Raw genomic sequence first — 18,730 nt, forward strand, 5'->3', positions numbered from 1 at the left:
CCCCCCTGTCCCGGTTCTCTCCCCCCTTTCCCGGTTCTCTCCCCCCTTTCCCGGTTCTCTCCCCCCTGTCCCGGTTCTCTCCCCCCTGTCCCGGTTCTCTCCCCCCTCACCGTTCCCGTCCCCTCCCTCTCCCTCAGTAGGACCAAGACGCCTCGGCGGCCGAAGAAGCCCACGAACCCGACGCTGAAGGACCCGGTGGGGGTGAGTGCGGGTTGTGGGACTGTGGGACTGTGGGACGGGGACTCGGCCCGGCCCCCCCGACCATCCCTCCCTCCCTCCCTCCCTCCCTCTCTCCAGGTTTACTGCCGGGTGCGGCCGCTGAGCCGCGCGGACCAGGAGTGTTGTATCGAGGTGATCAACGAGACCACGGTGCAGATCCACCCGCCCGAGGGGTACCGGGTGTTCCGCAACGGCGAGTACCGAGAGGTAACCGCGCGGGGGGGGCCGCATTCCAGCCGGGAATGTGCCCGGACGGACTGGACTGCCTGCCCCACCCCTGCGAGTGTCCGAGGCCGGGCTGGGCTTGGAGCAACCTGCCCAAGTTGTGGAAGGTGTCCCACCCAGGATTTCCCCCTGGCTTGTGGGACTCTTGCAGAGGGCAAAATCAGAATTTTTTTTCCTCCCCCTTTTTCAAACCCATCCAGAGCAAACTGCACCACTTCCTTAGCCATAAAATATATTATCCACAGAGGGAGAGGCTTCTGCAGGGTGCAAGGAACTAAAGCAAACCTGAGGAATGTTTGTGCTGCTTAAAGGATTTTTTTCCATGCAGGACTAATTGAAAGAAAGCAGCTCTAAACACAACCACACCCAAGCATATAATATATATATATTTATATATACTCTGTGCTCTGTACAGATGGTACAGAATGAGGAGCCAGAGCACTGTAGGACTGAAGGTGTTGTGGTAGTGAAAGGATTAACTGGAGTATCCCAAAACAGTGCTGGAATACCAAATGAGACAAAGCCATGGAGTTTTTGAGAAAAGAAAAAATGATAGAATTTTTGTGGCATTCTGGAATGGTTTGGGTTGGAAGGGCTCTTGAAGCTCATCCAGTGCCACCCCCTGCCATGGGCAGGGACACCTTCCACTAGCCCAGGTTGCTCCAAGCCTTGTCCAGCCTGGCCTTGGACACTTCCAGGGATGGGCTTCTCTGGGCAGGAATGTTGGGTGGGATGTAGAATAGTCTGGCAAGTTCTTTATAAGAAAGGTATAAAGTGATCTCCTAAGGCTTAAATGAAGGAGGCAAAGGTTAATTAAAAGTTTGATAAACCTTTGCTCAAAAACTTAAAATTCAGATATTTACCTGAGAAAGTGTTTTGATGGGAAAATGAGCAACCCATGTTCAAACCCTGGCTTAGTCCTAAAGCCGAGTTTAATCGTTCTGCTCAGCTGTGGGGAGTGTCCTAAGGTGTAACCCATGGATGTTTGGAAGCAGTGGACTCCTGGCTGTGGAAGCTGAAGGTTCAGGCTGTGTCTCCTCTCTTGGCAGACCCAGTATTCCTTTAAGGAAGTGTTTGGCACCCTCGGGGTTCAGAAGGAGCTCTTTGACGTGGTGGCCAAACCTCTGGTGGAAGATCTGATCCGGGGCAAAAATGGTGAGCAACTCCTGGCCTGTGCCACTCCTCTGCCACCCTCCTGGCCATGATTTCGTGGCTCTCAGGGTTTCTTGTCTTCTCAAGGTAAAAAGGTACATCTTGTTTGCTTTGGAATTGTGGCTCAGCTCCTCTCATAACATCCTTGGAAGCTCTCACCATCTAAAGCTGTTTATTTTTGTGATGATTTGCATGTTAGGTGTGTCAAGGTCTAAGATTTTAGTGCAAGATGAACAGGAGAAGCTTTTTTTTCTCTGTGGGAAGGGATGGATTGTCCACCTAAGGAGTGACTGCAGAAATCAGTTTGTGGGGTTTGATCTCCTGGGCTTGGTGTGGGCACAGAATCCTGGAATGGTTTGGGTTGGAAGGGATCAAAGCCCATCCAGTGCCACCCCTGCCAGGGCAGGGACACCTTCCACTGTCCCAGGTGGCTCCAAGCCCCGTCCAACCTGGCCTTGGACACTTCCAGGGATCCAGGGGCAGCCACAGCTTCTCTGGGCAACCCGTGCCAGGGCCTCCCCACCCTCACAGAGATACCACAGTGCCTGCTGTGGGTCAGACTCCTCAGTAATGCCCCAGTTTTGGCTTCCAAGTGCCCTCTCCCCCAGAGGACAGTGGATAATTCCAGTCGTGCTGGTCAGGGAGAGCTGCAAACACTGCTGGTGGGCTGGAGTCCCTGACTGTTCAAAAGGAGGAGCCATTGGGTTTTTTTCCCCAAATCCACTTGATTCCACACCTTTCCCAGGTCTCCTCTTCACCTATGGAGTGACAGGCAGTGGGAAGACCCACACCATGACGGGATCCCCTGGGGATGGAGGGCTCCTCCCACGCTGCCTGGACATGATCTTCAACAGCATTGGGCCCTTCCAGGCCAAGAGATTTGTGAGTGGCTTCACCCTGAGTCCTCCCCCCTGCTGCTGTGACAGCCCCAAAGCACCAGATAAGGGCTGTCTGCAAAATAGATCTGTGATGAGAAACCAACCCAAACCAACCCACCCCAACCCAAACCAACCCACCCCCTCGAGGTTTGAGCAGCAGGGCCGGGGAGGGGGCTGGGATGGACATCTCGTGAAGATGTGTAGTTGCCTGTCCTTCAGCTGCTCCTCATTCCTTGATTTAAAAACAGGGAAAAAAAAGAAGAGGAAGCTTTCTGAGTTATGGAGTGAGATTTAGCCACGAGATCCAAAAGCTTCAGGAAATTTTATCTAAAATCACAGAATCGTAGAGGTTGGAAAACACCTCCAAGATCAGGAGTCCACCTTTGACTGAACACCTTTGTCAACTAGACCAGAGCATAGAGCAGTTAATATAGATGTGAGGCTCTTCTCGTGGGCAAACTTCTGGGGATTTTTAGTATCTAAATGTACTTAAACAGTCCTGGAGCCTCTTCCTTGGGAGTGTTTGTGAAATGTTGTTATTTCGGAAATACCTGTTTTCTGCCAGATCCACTTGGCAGGCTGAGTGCTAGCGAGGGGCATGGAATTAATTCAAACTAATTAGTTGCCAGCTTGATCAAATAATTAGTTTTGTTGGTCAACACCTTAATTAGTTTTTTTTTTTTAACTGTCCAAACTTCCTGCCAGGTGTTTAAGCTGGATGACAAGAACGGGGTGGATGTTCAGAGCGAGGTGGATGCTCTGTTGGAGCGGCAGAGGAGAGATGCCCTGCCTGCCCCAAAAACTCCATCTGGGAAGTAAGTGGCTGTTGGAACACTCAGAGGGAATTTATTTACTAGAAATATTATTTTGTTAGCCTGGTTTTAACTCATCTGGATGTTTTTATCCTTCCCTTGGAGAAATTAAAGAAGAATCATAGAATCCTGGGATGGTTTGGGTTGGGAGGGATCTTAAAGATCATCTTGTTCCAACCCCTATTGATTAATATTCCTGATAATTAATAATATTAATTATTAATGTTATTAACTAATAATATTAATTATTAATGTTATTAATTAATAATTATTTATTTATTAATAACAGTAATATGTTAATAATATTATTATGTATTCCTATGTATTAATTTAATAAATTAATATATTCCTAATAATATTTCCTATTGATTAATAAAATATTAATGGAAAGTGAGTGTGCTTCATGGGGTTGGAGCAATTAACATAATTATTTAGATTAGAAGACCTAGAATCAGGCAAGAGAAGTTTATTTTCATGAGTTCAATGCTGTGACTGAGCAGGAACACTGTGAAGTTCAACCTGGGGATGTTTTCCTAGAATCACACAATATCCTGAGCTGGAAGGGGCCCCCAGGGATCACCACAGCCCAGCTGCTGGCCCTGCCCAGGCCAGCCCAGGAATGGCAATATTTTGGCAGCTCTGGAGCATTGCCATGCCCCGGTGCTCAGAGGTGCCTGCCCAGCCCCTGGCAGGGCTGGCTCTGGGGGCTCCCCCGTCATTCCCTGTGTCCACAGGCGCCACCTGGACCCCGAGTTTGCCGACATGATCAATGTCCAGGAGCACTGCAAGGTGGAGGAGGTGGATGAGGACAATGTCTACAGTGTCTTTGTGTCCTACATCGAGATCTACAACAACTACATCTACGACCTCCTGGAGGAGGCTCCCTTCGAGCCCATCAAACCCAAGTGAGTTTGGGAATCCTGCTATTCCTGGCTTTTGCAGGAGCTCCACCAGCTCTTTGTGGTTTTAGTCTTGGTGAGTCTGGCTCAAGTCACAAGAATCCTTAATAAGATCCCATGGAAAGGTGATGGCAAAGGAGTCCAGAGGGGAATATTTCAGTGTGCCAAGTACTGATGCTTGCTGTGACTTGGTGCTCCCTTCCCTGTTACAGTGGGAGACGGATATTTAAATATTTAATTCAGTGTCCCACTGAGATCCCAAATCTAGTCCTGCTCTTCTGAGCATGGTTCTAGCAGGTGACTGCAGCTTGGAGCAAGGCATTCCACAGCTGACCTTTTTTCCCCTGGAAACAGTGTCTTGGGTGAAAAATGCTGCTTTGTTGCTCCATAGTTAATTCACATTTGCATAAGATTTCACCTGATGGCAGTAATTCCCAAAAACCAGCAGTGAATTGTCTCCTAATTGAAATGATGGATATTTCTGCAAAGGTGTGCAGACTTGGCTGATGTCTAAAATTGGTAAATCTTGACACCAGCAGGAAAAACAAAATCTGCAAATTGGCCTTTGAATACATTTATTTAAATTTAAATTCTAAACCCATTCAAGTAGCCCATCAGCACATGTGTTAATTAAAGAGTTGGCTGATTTACAAAGACCAGCTCGAGCAAAGCAGGCTGTGTCTCTCAAACACCAAGAGCTGTCTCCAGGGCACTGGTCTGAAAAGGGTTTGAATGTCTGTGAAGGCTCTGGAAACAATGGCATGGGTTCAGTGTCGTGCTTCTGCCCAAAAACCAGCCTAGGAAGACTCTTGGCTTGTTTCTCTTTCTGGAAGCTGCAGTGTGTTATATGTGGAGAGATTTTAGACACAAACATGAATGACTTAATGTTTTTACCCCTGTTTTTTCGGTAGGTGGAACAATTGCAACACCCCTGTGCGAAATGGAGACTTTATGTATGTGCACAGCCTGTTATTGCCATCTCAGAAAGTGCCACTTTCCTTCAGTAGAAGCAGAAAATAGACTGATTCCCTGTCTCTTCTTGCTTTACTAGCAAATACTGAGTGCTGTCAAAGCCCCCTTGCTTCTGTGTGCATGTAGAAAAGCAGTAGCTGCCAGCAAAGCAATGATTCCCAGCAGAAACTGCAATTAAACGTGGCTGCTCAATTAAAGCAGTAGCTGAAGTGTCACTAATCTGGGCTGGGTGTGTGTCCGTGTCCTTGTGTTTCCTCTTCCACCCTCTGTGCAGATAATCCACATAGTCACTCTGAATTTCACACTTGGACACAATTTGCAAGCCAATGATGTACAGAAAACTGTTCTAATGTGGTTTGTTTTTTTTTTTTTTGTCTGTTTGTTTTATTTCCTCCTTGTCCCAAAGACCCCCCCAGTCCAAAATGCTTCGGGAGGACCAGAACCACAACATGTACGTCACGGGCTGCACGGAGGTGGAGGTGAAGTCCACAGAGGAAGCTTTTGAAGTGTTTTGGAGAGGTAAATCTTCCAGAATTCGGTGCAGGTCACAGAATCCTGGAATGGTTTGGCTTGGAAGGAGCTTAAACGTTAACACCTTCCACTAGACCAGGCTGCTCTAAGTCCCATCCAGCTTGGCCTTGGACACTTACGGGAATGTGGAGTCCACAACTTCCCAACTAGATGAGGTTGCTCCAAGCCCTGTCCACCCTGGCTTTGGGCACTTCCAGGAATGTGGAACCCACAAGCTCCCTGAGCACCTGTGCCCCACCACCCTTCCAGTAAAGAATTCCTTCCCGATATCCCACGGAACCCTTCCCTCCTTCCCCCTAAGGCCATTCCTTTGGCAGCTGGGAAGTCCTTCCCGCTGTGGTGCTGAGGGCAGAGCTGGCTTTGCCAGGTGGGAATTCTGTTTCCCAAATCCCTGGTTTGTGGGCTGTGTCCTGCCCTGCAGGTCAGAAGAAGCGGCGCATTGCCAACACGCAGCTGAACCGCGAGTCCAGCCGCTCCCACAGCGTCTTCATCATCAAACTGGCTCAGGCCCCGCTGGATGCAGATGGAGACAACGTCCTGCAGGTGAGCTCAGAGCAGCTGAGCCCAGGAGAACTCTGTGGGAGGAGGATGGGAAAGGTGCTGAACCATGGAAATGGTTCCTGGTGTCTTAAATTTCCAGGGGACAGAATTAATCTCCTTTTTGTGCTGAAAATAAGGCCTTGAAATCACAGACTGTGCTGAGTTGGGAAGGATTCACAAGGATCATCGAGTCCAACTCCCACATGGAGAGTGGAGCTGCTGATTCCTTTGGGTTTCACCTTGTCCTTTGTTAGGAATGTAAAATTTGGAGGATTTGGATGAGGGCAGTTGTTATATCCATCCTGTGGGCCAGGACACAAGGGAGCTGCTAAACTCCCCAAGAAAAGCTGGTGGTGCCCAGGCCTTGGGCTGTAAAAACACCCCCTGACCTTATTTAACATGTATTATTTTGAAGTGTTCATGCTGCTTTGGGGGGTGGGGTGTTCCCCCCACCCCTTCAGAAGGACTCTGGAGGTGATTATCCTTTGTTTCCTGTGGCAGGAGAAGGAACAGATCACTCTGAGCCAGCTGTCCTTGGTGGATCTGGCTGGAAGTGAGAGAACCAACAGGACAAAAGCCGAGGGGAACAGGCTGCGAGAAGCAGGTGGGAACCACCTTTAGGCACCCTGGTGATTGCTCTGCTAATTATGCTGCCATTAGTCTTGTCTCCTGGTAGAGACATCCCAGGGAGAGCTGAAGTGCTGTGTTATGATGATCAATTATCTGATTTGATGACCTGAAACCCTCCGGTTTGGAAACCACAGGTTTTCAGTAGCACTTCTGCTCCTTCAGTTAATTGGAGCAGTTATCTGGAACAAACAGAACTGAAGGCAGGCAGTTTATCCTGCAAGAAACTGCTAAATAATTTGGGAACATGATCCAGGTGGCTGCTTATGGAGTTTTTTGCTCTGCCTTTGGGTTTTTTAAGGTAACATCAACCAGTCACTGATGACATTGAGAACCTGCATCGAAGTTCTGCGGGAAAACCAGTTGTATGGGACAAACAAGGTGTGGAACCCTCACCCCATCATCCTGTCCTTTGAGGAAGACCTGGAGTGCTGAAAACTTGCTAAATCCTTCCTGTGCTTGATTTTCAGATGGTTCCATACAGAGATTCCAAACTGACTCATCTCTTCAAGAACTATTTTGATGGAGAAGGGAAGGTCCGGATGATCGTGTGCGTCAACCCCAAAGCTGAGGACTACGAGGAGAGCCTGGTAACCCCCCTGCACAGCTTAGAGCAGTCCCTCCTGCTCCTTTCTTCACATTTCCCACTGAAATAGATAAAAGGAATTATTTTTTTTGTTTGTTTGTTTGAGCACTTAAGGTAATCAGTTATAGTTTTTCCTCTTAAAATTACAACTGCTACTTGCTTGTGAAGAAGGAAAGGTTTTACTTATTTAGAGAATTCCAAAGAGCCATATTTAGGTGCTTAATCCCTGCTATGGCAGCACTTACAGGAATCTGAGCTGTCTGCACAAGGGTTCATGTTTCCTCGGGGCTGGAGCTCTGGGGAGTGTTCCTGGGAAGGCTTTGGGGTGCTCCACATCAGAATCCCAAGTCGGGAACTACTCGACATTAGAGCTGGATCGTGTCCTCTCGTATTTTATTGCCTGAACCCCCCTTTGAGTGCCCCTCTGAGGTGTTCTGTGGCTCTCTCCCGTCCCTGCAGCAGGTGATGCGCTTTGCAGAGATGACCCAGGAGGTGGAGGTGGCCAGGCCCGTGGACAGACCCCTGTGTGGGCTCACCCCCGGCCGGCGCTTCCGCAACCAGGCCTTCCGCGAGGAGCTGGCCAGGAAACTGGAGATGAGGGGGGGCCCCCTCGGTGGGGGTGAGTACTGGAGTGTCTGGGGCAGGCTGGGAGAGCTGGGGGGGTTCACCTGGAGGAGAGAAGGCTCCAGGGAGACCTGAGAGCCCCTTGCAGGGCCTAAAGGGGCTCCAGGAGAGCTGGAGAGGGACTGGGGACAAGGGATGGAGGGACGGGACACAGGGAATGGCTTCCCACTGACACAGGACAGGGTTAGATGGGATAGTGGGGAGAAATCCTTCCCTGGGAGGGTGGGGAGGCCCTGGCACAGGTTGCCCAGAGAAGCTGTGGCTGCCCCTGGATCCCTGGAAGTGTCCAAGGCCAGGTTGGACGGGGCTTGGAGCCACCTGGGCTGGTGGAAGGTGTCCCTGCCCACGGCAGGGGGTGGGACTGGGTCATCTTTAAGATCCCTTCCAACCCAAACCATTCCAGGATTCCATGGTTACAGCACAGTTTTGAGTTAGGAGTTACAAGCTGTTTTAAAACAAATTATTTGAGCCTCGAAAGTGCAAAAGGAGCTTCAGTGACCTGTTGGTTGGGAGCTCTCTGTGCAGTGGGAGCTGCTCCTTCCTCACTGCCTGCAGTGCAAACACAGTCACTGTGTGAGTCTAAATGAATCCTTTGTTACTGGGGTTGACTCCATGGTCCCAGTATTGCAGCTCCTGGAAGGAAATTGTGCTGAGGACGATACTTCGATGTCTCTACATGTTCAGGGCCTGCTTTAGAAATCCAGAGTTGCCTGGAGGTTTTGTAAAGCAATGAATTGAGAATGACACATTAAATCTTCACTCAGCACTGTCAGCTCTTCTGAAAACCTATAGCTCTCCTTAATTATTCCCATGATCCTGTGGAGTGAATGCTCTGTGTGTGTGTTATCCATTGGAATTTTCTTGTCCTGTAACTTGCTGACAGGCTTTCTTTCTTGCCTTTAAATCCTGCAGAAACAGAAGAGCAATCTGTGGCAGAAATGCTTTTGCAGAACTTCCCCCCGTTGCCCTCGTGTGAGCTCTTGGACATCAACGATGATCAAACCCTTCCCAAGCTCATCGAGGCCCTGGAGCAGCGCCAGAAAATGAGGCAGATGCTGTCAGAGGAGTTTGCCAAAAATGGTAAGAACTTGAACATCAGTGCAGAGCTTGATTTTTGGTGCCCTTGTTACTCCTCCAGGCTCCCTTCTGTACCAACAGGAAATAATTATCTTGTCTGGATTGATCATTTCCCCCTTTTTTTGAGGTTGTTAAAGAGCTGGTGGCTTTAAGTTGGCAGGAGAAGAGCAGAAGTGCTTTGGGTGTTGTGGAGATCAGGTGAGAAGGTGAAATGTCTCCATTCTCTTCCAGTGCTTGCCTTTAAAACAATGCTGCAGGAGTTTGACTCCAGTGTCGTATCCAAGGAACACTATATCCAAGGAAAACTGTCTGAGAAGGAGAAAATAATAGCAGGGCAGAGAACGGAGCTGGAACGCCTGGAGAAGAAGATTAAAACCTTGGAATACAAGGTCAGGTTGGGCATTTTCAAGCACAAACCACATTTTTTATGTACCCCTTGGCAAGTCCTGTGACGTCAGAAGTTGCTGGATATCGGAAACAAGATAAAAAGGATTTTGTGGGGAACTTCACTGAACACTTTTTTGCCCTTTTTAGTATGTGAAGATGGGCAATGTGTAATTTAAAATGTATATTTTACAGTCATATAACTGGCAATTCAGGGCTTAGATGGTCGTGTTGCTAAGAAGTGTATCCAAATCCTTCCTGTCTTCCTGCAGATTGACATTTTGGAGAAAACTGCCACAATTTATGAGGAGGACAAGAGGAACCTTCAGCAGGAGCTGGAGAGCAAGAGCCAGAAGCTGCAGCGTCAGGCATCAGACAAGAGGAGGTTGGAGGCCAGGCTGCAGGGGATGGTGGCAGAGACCACCATGAAATGGGAGAAGGAGTGTGTAAGTGCTCTGCTGCATCCACTTCACTTCTAGAGATGTAGTATGTGCACATTCCAATAGCTGGAACCTCTTCCTTTGGGCTTGGGCCACTCCTAGGGAGTGGTTCTCTTGTAGAAGTGTCAGAATTTCCCCTTTTTCCTTGTGGAAGTTCTCTTGCTCAACTCTGCCCTGGACAAGCAATAAGGAAAGGAAAACTGAGGAATTAACTTTTGCTACTCGAGGATCATTGATGGAACTCTAATTGGGAGTGTTCCCATCTGCTGTAATTTAGGAGAGCAGATAATTATGGTGTTAAATGTGGTGTTACTTTATAATCTGGAAAGTCTGTCTTTACACTGACAAGGCGTTATTTCCGATAGCTTGTGTCTCAATGGGGAAGATATTCATTCCACAGAGAATTCCCTGCAAAATCCCAGCACAGTTTAACCTGGGGGAACTCTTAAGGGAGGGATCTTCTCTTTCTCCAACTCCCTGACAGGAGGGGGGATCTGGGGAGGGTCAGGCTCTGCTTCCAGGGAACAAGGGGCAGGAGGAGAGGACAAGAGGCCTCAAGCTGTGCCTTGGGAGGGTCAGGTTGGACATCAGGGGGAATTTTTTCCTGGAAAGGGCTGTCAGGCACTGGAAGGGGCTGCCCAGGGAGGTGGTGGAGTCCCCACCCCTGGAGGGTGTCCAAGGAACGACTGGACTGGTGGGGATCAGTCACAGGTTGGACTCGATGGCCTTGGAGGTCTTTTCCATCCCCAGTGATTCCGTGTTTTCCTGTGAGGTACTTGATGCTTTCCCTGCCTTGGCCTTGCAGGAGCGTCGTGTGGCAGCAAAGCAGCTGGAAATGCAGAACAAGCTCTGGGTGAAGGATGAGAAGCTGAAGCAGCTGAAGGCCATTGTCACTGAGCCCAAGGAGAAGCCAGAGAGGCCCTCGAGGGAGAGGGACCGAGAGAAGGCTGTGCAGAGATCACTGTCTCCTCCCCCAGTGCCTGTAAGTTGCCTCCAAACACTAACTGATGTAGGGAAGAGCATATTTTAAGGATGAAGTGCAGGTTAAAAAGTAGTTCCCAGGCACAGAATTGTGAGTAGCTGCCTTTGCATTCTGTGTCCCTTGTTCACTTGTGCTCCCACCTCCCACTGCTGCTCCACTGAGAGAACACCTGAGTCTTTGCTGTCACTGCAACACTGCACTCATGCAGCTGAGTTTTCCCTCTGCACATTGTCAGGATTCCCTGTTCATTGCTGTATGAGTTCCACTGTGTGTGTTTGTGTTCACTAACTCCTCTCCCCTTCTCTGCAGAGCTCTAGTCCCTTTGCTCAGGGGGGGCACAGCCAGCGCCTCGCCAGCCCCCCACAGGGGCCCAGACGTTCTAACTCCTGTAGCAGCATTTCTGTGGCCTCCTGTGTCCTGGAGTGGGAGCAGAAAACCCCTTCACACAAGCAGAGCACTTCTTATGCCAGGACTAAACAAGAGCCAGAGCCGAGTAGAGGCTGTAACAGCTCCCACAGAAGGCGAGGGATGTGCTGGACTGGAGTCCTTGAGGTGCCCAGGCATAGAGAGGAGCTAGAGATAGAAGAGGATCACTGCTGCAGGGTTAGTGCTGCTCCTTCCAAAGCTTAACCTAGAGTGGCTTAGTCTGGCTTAAAGTTCTCCTCCCTTGAGCATTCCTAACGTAGAGTAGAGCTTTGCCCTGGCTGTGTTTCTCCCGGGACGGGGCTGTTCCCAGGCTGTTCCCTGGCTGCTCACTCAGACCTCTTGGGGTTTAGATCCTCCTCAGAACTCGAGGGTGTGTCAGTCTGGCCTGGCCAGGCCCTGCCTCAAGCTCTGAGTGTCCCTGTGCTTTCCCTTGTGTCTGTCTCCTCCAGTCCATCCTCCTGCATTTGCCAAGGCCCACTGGGGCAGCTTAAGGTGGTCTGGAAATAGTGCTTGGATAAACATCCCACCTGTGACTCCACTTGGACTCTCTTACAAGACTCTTCCCTCATTTCCATGGGGGGTTCTGATTACAGGGATTTCCCCCAAACTGCTGCCTGTCAATGCTTATCAGTGGTGGCACCTCATGGCACTGTCACCGTGGCTCAGGTAAATCTGAGAGAGCTGTACAAGTTTCTCATGGCATCATTCATTTCTGAGAGCATTCCCAAACTTCTCCCAAAGTATTCCAATTCTTTATTTATTTGTATTTGTTTTAATGGAAGATTTTTGCTGAAAGCCACATTTCCCTGTATATGTTTAAGTTTTAAGAGGTGCTTTAGACCTGTAAGAGGTTTATCTGTGTAAATCAAAGAATGTGTGGTGGTTGCTCATCTGAAAACACAGCAGGTGGGATTTGCATCCATGGCTTTGGATTGTGTAAGGATTGGGAGGCCTCCAAAATTACCATGTAAATGGAACAGACTCTGCAAATCCTCTTTCAAAAGCCCATTCCAAGAGGTTGTTCTGATTTTCCCGAGCATCTGCCAATAATTCTCGTGTTCCTGAAATGCAGTAGATGAGCTCCAGCCATTCCCATGGATTTCCAACAGCTCAGTTCAGAGCAGTAGCACAGGGAATGTTTCCTGTGCTCCTTGTACCCAGAAGTGCTGGGAGGCCTTGCATCCTTCAGAGGTGTTGGGAATCCATCCCCTTGCATCCTTCAGAGGTGTGGGGAATCCATACTGAGGGATGGATTTACTTGCTTTGCTACCTCTAAATTACATTTGGGATCATGAATGAATCCATGGAGACGCAAATTCCTCTTTTTTGGTTGGTTAAGATATTCATAAATCCTAGAATATCCTGAGTTGGAGGAGATCCATCAGGATCATCCAGTCCAACTCCAGGCCCTGCACAGGATCCCAACAATCCCACCCTGTGCCGGGGAGTGTCATCCAAACGCTCCTGGAGCTCTGGCAGGTTTGGAGCTGTGCCCACTTCCCTGGGGAGTTGTCCCACTGTGGACAGATCAGGACAAGCCCTCCTTGGACCAGCTGGTGATGGAAATCTGGGAGGACATTGCCAAACATAGATTTCCTCCTGGAGGAAACTTTAATAAACGTGGAATGCGACAACGCTGAAATTCCCACGAAATAGGAATTGGCATAAAATATTCCATTATAACTTCCTGCCAGGCTCTCGGAGCCTTCCAGGGCACAACCCGAGGGCACTTTGGGCACAGAGCTGCAGGTTCCCCCCGTGATTTCCCGGGTGCTGACTTTTCCTGCCTCTCTCCAGAACGCGCCTCCCGTGCGGCTCCGGCACCGCCGCTCGCGCTCGGCCGGGGAGCGCTGGGTGGACCACAAACCCCCCTCCAACGTGCCCACGGAGACGGTGCTGCAGCCCCACGTGCCCCACGCCATCACCGTGGCCACGGCCAGCGAGAAGGCCCTGGCCAAGTGTGACAAGTACATGCTGACACACCAGGAGTTGGCCTCCGACGGCGAGATCGAGACCAAGCTCATCAAGGTGAGGCGGCTCCTTCCTCGGCAGCTCGGCCAAAACCTCTTCCTGCCAGCTTGTCCTGCAGGCTTGGGAAAGGGAATGTTGGACTGGACTCGACCCACTAAGAGTTGGTTTGAAACTCCTTTACACTGGGATTCGAGGGGGCTGAAAGTCCTCTCTTTGAGCTTTGTTGTTGCTTCCTATAAACCACGATAGGCTTGCTTATCTCACCATTTTCCTTCAGAAGTTCAGGAAGGATTTCCTTCCTGGAAAGGGCATTTCAGGAAGGATTTCTTCCTGTCAGGTGTTGGAGGTGGTGGAGTCCCCATCCCTGGAGGTGTCCAAGGAAGGCCTGACTGTGGCACTGAGTGCTCTGGGCTGGGGGATGAGGTGAATCTTGCCCTGCTGACCTGACAGTTCCTTGTCTCTGCTCCGGGTTCCAGGGGGATGTTTTCAAAACCAGGGGTGGTGGCCAGGCTGTGCAGTTCACTGACATCGAGACCCTGAAGCAGGAATCTCCCACGGGGTGAGTTGGGCCTTTCATTTTGGGTTCTGGGGGTGTGGAACTCCAGGAGTGCACATGGAACCACTTCTGGTCCCAGCGATCCAACGGGAAGTTGTTGCTTCCAACCTGAAATCATACAAATGTAACTTGGAGGCTCTGGATGCTGAAGGTGCTTTTAAGGCTGGCTTGCTGCTGAGGGCAAAGATTTATTTTGGAAGTATGAAATGTGCTCTCCTGTGCACCAGGATCTGCCCAGTCACAGGGTCTTTGTGCTCTTCCCACACGTTCCTGTTCCAGGCGGAAGCGACGCTCGTCCCCTTCCCAACCTGACCCCCCTGGGGAGGCTGCAGACTCGGAATGGACTGATGTGGAAACCAGGGTAAGATAAAAGGGAAAAGGGGAACATCTCATGGTCATGGGATCTGGAATGGGTTGGGTTGGAAGGGACATTAAAGCTCATCCTGTCCCCCCTGGGATGGTGTCCAGGGGCTGGAACACCTTCCACTAGCCCAGGTTGCTCCAAGCCCTGTCCAACCTGGCCTGGAACATTCCAGGGATGGGGAGTCCACAGCCTGGATGAGAATTTGGGCTGATGCTGAGCTGGGGGTGGTGGGAGCAGCAGAGCCTGACTTGTGTGTGTTCCCAGTGTTCCGTGGCAGTGGAGATGAGGGCGGGATCAGCACTTGGACCTGGATATCAGCACCATGCTCAGCCCAAGTAAGTGCTCCTGGGAGGCTCATTCCCTTTTCTGATAACTCCTAAAATTAGGGAACTTTTCTTTCTCCCTGACCTCGCTGCCCTTCCCACTTCAGGCTTGGATTCCCAGCTGGAATAGGGTTAGGGATGGCAGGGAGAACTCCCTGCATTCCCTCTCCTGTCCCTGCAGCCTTTAGCAGAGGCTGATGCAGCAAAGAACACTCATTTTATCCTTAGAGAAATTTAAATTTACCAAGTTTCCAATTCAGTGTGGCCTGGAGAGCAGGGAACTGAGGGGGCCATTCCCAGTGGTGTTCCTGACCATGGCTAAAAAAATTCCAGCTGTGTGATTCCTGAGGCCCCCACTAAGGAACTAATCATGCTGGAGGAAACTTCCCTCTTTTCCAAATTATTAGAGAATGGAACAGCCCTGGAGAGCTCAGGCTGTTCTGGGGCACGGTGGCATCAGTGGCAGTCACACATGTCACTGCAGGGTTACCACATTTCCTGCACAAATCCAAATAATCCCCCAGTTCCCAAGGCTGGGGCCAACATTTGAGCCCCACGTGTAACCCAACCTTTCCCTGCCTAAAGTGAAGGCAGTTTAGTTAATCCAGGGCTTGCAGGGCGGGCTCAACATGGGCTGTGGCCTCTTGCAGGTGGTGCTGGCAGTGCCCTGCCCAGCTCAGGGCCACCCCACTGTGCAGGATGTGCTGCTGGGAGCCTTTGCTGCAGCCTTGGCACAGTGTAGTAACCCCTCCAGTTCTCCTGGGCACTGGGTTTGGAGCTTGGACTTGTTGTAACTTGTAAATAATTGAAATAAGGCTTTGGTTTATGTTCCCAAAAAAAGTAAAATACAGGTGTTTCTGGAGCTTTCTGGGGTCAAACGTTGCATTTGGTAGCACAGGAGGGATGTGAGGCTCAAAGGTGTCCAAAACAGGGAAATTGGGTGGTGGCTGCTCCTAAAGCTGCTGTGGGGGAACTCTCAGAGTTGTTTGTGGCTCTTTCCTTTCCTGTTTTAGGCGAAGAAAGCCCTGAATTTCTGCTGGAAGTTTTCCTGGATTTTCCCAGGTCGATGAGTTCTCTGCTGCCGGTGTCACATGTCACAGACCCTGCTTTGTCCTCACTCCAGGCTGGTGTTTTTAGGGTGGCCTGTGCTGGGAAATGGTTCCATGGGTGATACCTGTGATCCCAAAGAAACTCCAGAGGGCTGTGTGTATTTTCCATAGATTTAGGGCGGTTCTGCCAACGTGCCTCTGGAATTCCAAACACCTTCTGCCTCACGTATGGAGCTGTATCTTTACAGCCTTGTGCCACAAGGCTTCTGCCTGACAGATTTTTCCAGCTTTTCCATTCCACACTCCCAGATCCATCTCTCCTGGTCACTCTCCCTCCCTTCAGGGCCTCTCTTCTGAGGAGGCCCAAAGGCTGCTATGGATTTAGCTGCAGTGCTGCACTTTAAGGGTGTTTTTAGGCCATTCCCTGTTTTATCCTAACCAGCAACAGCTTGGGAATATGAATTTCTCCTTGAAAGAATGACCTCTGAGTATTTAATGTGTAAACCAGCCCCTTGAAACGTGTCACTGTTGACAGGAACAGGAATCCTGAGGTGAGCAGTGGGGATTTGGCATCAACCCCCCCATTGTGCCAGTGAGGAACTCCCTCCCTGGAGGGGAGGGACAGGGGGATTTCCTCACAGCTGTGCTCAGACCTTTCTCTGTGTGTCCCTGCAAACGTGTTCAAATAAATCCTTTTATTCCAAATGCTCTTCCAAACCCTGTTGTGGTTGTTTAGGGCAGTGGCTGAGGGAGCCCCACAGCCCCTGCCTGTGTCCTGTGCAAAGGGATGAACTCTGGGGGATTCTGGAGCTGAAATGGTGGAATGTGCTTGGATCCCCAGGTGTGGTTTGGCCAACTTTGTTTGCAACTCTGCAAACTGCTTTTGGGGCAGTTGGGTCCAGTTGGAGTGGTTGCCTTGTTATAAGGTAATTTTAGAATCCTGGAATCCCAGACTGGTTTGGGATGGAAGGGACCTTAAAGCCCATCCTGTCCCACCCCCTGCCATGGGCAGGGACACCTTCCACCAGCCCAGGTTACTCCAAGCCCCGTCCAACCTGGCCTTGGACACTTCCAGGGATCCAGGGGCAGCCACAGCTTCTCTGGGCAACCTGTGCCAGGGCCTCCCCACCCTCCCAGGGAAGGATTCCTTCCCAACATCCCATCTGTCCCTGCCCTCTGGCAGTGGGAAGCCATTCTCCCTTATCCTGTCCCTCCATCCCTTGTTCCAAGTCCCTCTCCAGCTCTCCTGGAAGGCCCTGGAAGGGGCTCTCAGGTCTCCCTGGATCCTTCTCTTCTCCAGGTGAACCCCCCCCAGCTCTCCCAGCCTGGCTCCAGAGGGGCTTCAGCCCTGGGAGCATCTCCGTGGCCTCCTCTGGACTCTCCAGCAGCTCCATGTCCTCTGGATGTTGTTCCCCAGGGCTGGAGGCAGCTCTGCAGGGGGAGTCTTATCCAAGGTCTGAGTGATTCCATGAGCTCCACAGGCTCTGGATCGCAGGGAAGCAGCTCTGCCGAGTGCCACTAGATGGTGTGGGACAACCATCCCGGCTGGACTGGATCCCTCTCTGCCCGCAGGGAGAGGCTTTGCCCCGGGCCTGGGCCAGGGGATGACTCCTTTCCTTGGGATCCCCCGAACCTGGGCAGTGTTTTCCTGCTGCCACCCACCTTCCTGCCTTTTGCTGCTGCCCGTGGGAGGCCAGGGATAGGGATAGGGATAACCAGTGGAAATAATGAACTTAAACAAGGCTCTTATTTCTGGCATTTAAATTAATTAAATAATGCATCTATTAATGGCAAGCAAACATTATCTCTTTGATTTGGATTCCATCATCCTGTCAGTCACATTGGAAGTGTTCCAGAGGAAACCTGGGAGACACAAGGAACTGGTGCTCAGAACTTTGCATGGAAAAGATTTACCCTCAGAATGTAGCAAGGTGAGCTGCTGAATTTGCCCTCAAAATGCTCATTTTTATATCCCTGCTGGGAGGCCAAAGCATTTCTTTCCTGGTCCTTTACAAGCTCCGTGTTTTGGTTTCACACTCTGTGTTTCCAAGAGCTTTGCTCTGAAATTTCTGCTCGTGGAAGCCCAAAGCAAACACCTCCTGCAGCCACTTTGTCCCCTCAGAAAGGTTAATCCCAAGTGCAAACAGACCTTGGAGAGGAGGATTTGTCCTTGCCAGCCCTGGGAGGAGGTGGCAGCATGGTCAGGGCTGGGCTGGAGTCTGTCCCTTCATGGAATCCTGGAATGGGTTGGGCTGGGAGGAACATTAAAGCCAATGCCCACCTTGTCCCCCAGCCCAGAGCACTGAGTGCCACGTCCTGTCCTTCCCTGGGCACCTCCAGGGGTGGGGATCCCCCACTGGAAGAGCAGAGGGGCAGCGGGTGCCTGGAGCCAGGGAAGGATCTCGCTGTTCTTCCTCATCCTTCGGCTCCTTGGCAAGGCAGGAGCCCAGAGCTGACTCCACGTTTACCTTTTGAGGTAACAAATTCCTCCCCCCAGGCTGGATGTGCAGTGGGATCCTCCTGCCAGCTCTGCTCCATCAGACTTTCCTGCTGGCACGAGGGGATGGCTCTGGATTGTGTTCCCTGGGCTGCTTGGATGTTTTTGGCATTAATTGGCTGCAGCTCTGCTGAGCAACGAACAGCAGGAGAATAAGGAGCAGGAATGGCCCTGGAATGACAGCCAGGGTGAGCTGGGGCAGAGCTGGAGCTCAACTGGGGCTGCTCCAGGGCCTGCTGTGGAAAAGGGGGGAGACAAGGCACGAGAGTCCAGGGCATCCCAACCTTCTCCCAGGTCTTCCATGTTCTGAGGATGGAAGCCCAGCAGCCTGCTGGGTTAGCTGAGCTCGTCCTGCCAAGTGCTGTGTGGATAAAAAGGGGCTGGGAGAGCTGCTGGCCCCAGGAGAGCTCCAGGGGGGCTGCCAGGGCTCCAGGGAGGCAGGAAAATGCTGATTCCCAGGAGCCTGTTTGCTCTGGGCCCTGGGGGGGCTTCACTCCTGTGTGCTCCGACCCCACAGCTCCGGCTGTTCCAGACTGACCTCGGGATTGGGAACCTCTGTGCTCCCTGGGGAGGGATCAAAGCATGGCCCAAACCCC

General features: G+C 50.9%; 1 protein-coding gene across 3 annotated transcripts in view; it reads left to right on the forward strand.

Annotated features, from left to right (window-relative positions):
• The window catches only part of KIF23 (kinesin family member 23), a 16,767-nt gene extending 421 nt beyond the window's left edge, over positions 1-16,346 (forward strand). Inside the window, exons 2-24 of one of the 3 annotated variants that reach the window (XM_027666763.1) lie at positions 138-201; positions 298-426; positions 1,494-1,599; positions 2,342-2,478; positions 3,180-3,289; positions 4,021-4,191; positions 5,097-5,138; positions 5,564-5,676; positions 6,110-6,231; positions 6,730-6,832; positions 7,157-7,236; positions 7,326-7,445; positions 7,901-8,060; positions 8,978-9,145; positions 9,374-9,531; positions 9,799-9,972; positions 10,772-10,948; positions 11,258-11,551; positions 13,172-13,402; positions 13,822-13,904; positions 14,181-14,262; positions 14,530-14,600; positions 15,602-16,346. In XM_027666763.1, coding sequence (XP_027522564.1) covers positions 138-201; positions 298-426; positions 1,494-1,599; positions 2,342-2,478; positions 3,180-3,289; positions 4,021-4,191; positions 5,097-5,138; positions 5,564-5,676; positions 6,110-6,231; positions 6,730-6,832; positions 7,157-7,236; positions 7,326-7,445; positions 7,901-8,060; positions 8,978-9,145; positions 9,374-9,531; positions 9,799-9,972; positions 10,772-10,948; positions 11,258-11,551; positions 13,172-13,402; positions 13,822-13,904; positions 14,181-14,262; positions 14,530-14,600; positions 15,602-15,617 — 2,911 coding nt within the window. In that variant the 3' untranslated portion in view covers positions 15,618-16,346. The remainder of the gene's footprint in view (positions 1-137; positions 202-297; positions 427-1,493; positions 1,600-2,341; positions 2,479-3,179; positions 3,290-4,020; positions 4,192-5,096; positions 5,139-5,563; positions 5,677-6,109; positions 6,232-6,729; positions 6,833-7,156; positions 7,237-7,325; positions 7,446-7,900; positions 8,061-8,977; positions 9,146-9,373; positions 9,532-9,798; positions 9,973-10,771; positions 10,949-11,257; positions 11,552-13,171; positions 13,403-13,821; positions 13,905-14,180; positions 14,263-14,529; positions 14,601-15,601) is intronic. The other 2 variants (XM_027666761.1, XM_027666762.1) reach the window with 2 other exon arrangements.
• The last annotated feature ends 2,384 nt before the right edge of the window (positions 16,347-18,730 follow it).

This window comes from Corapipo altera, unplaced genomic scaffold (genome assembly GCF_003945725.1).
Source record: "Corapipo altera isolate COAL_440 unplaced genomic scaffold, ASM394572v1 349, whole genome shotgun sequence".
Classification (NCBI taxonomy): domain Eukaryota; kingdom Metazoa; phylum Chordata; class Aves; order Passeriformes; family Pipridae; genus Corapipo; species Corapipo altera.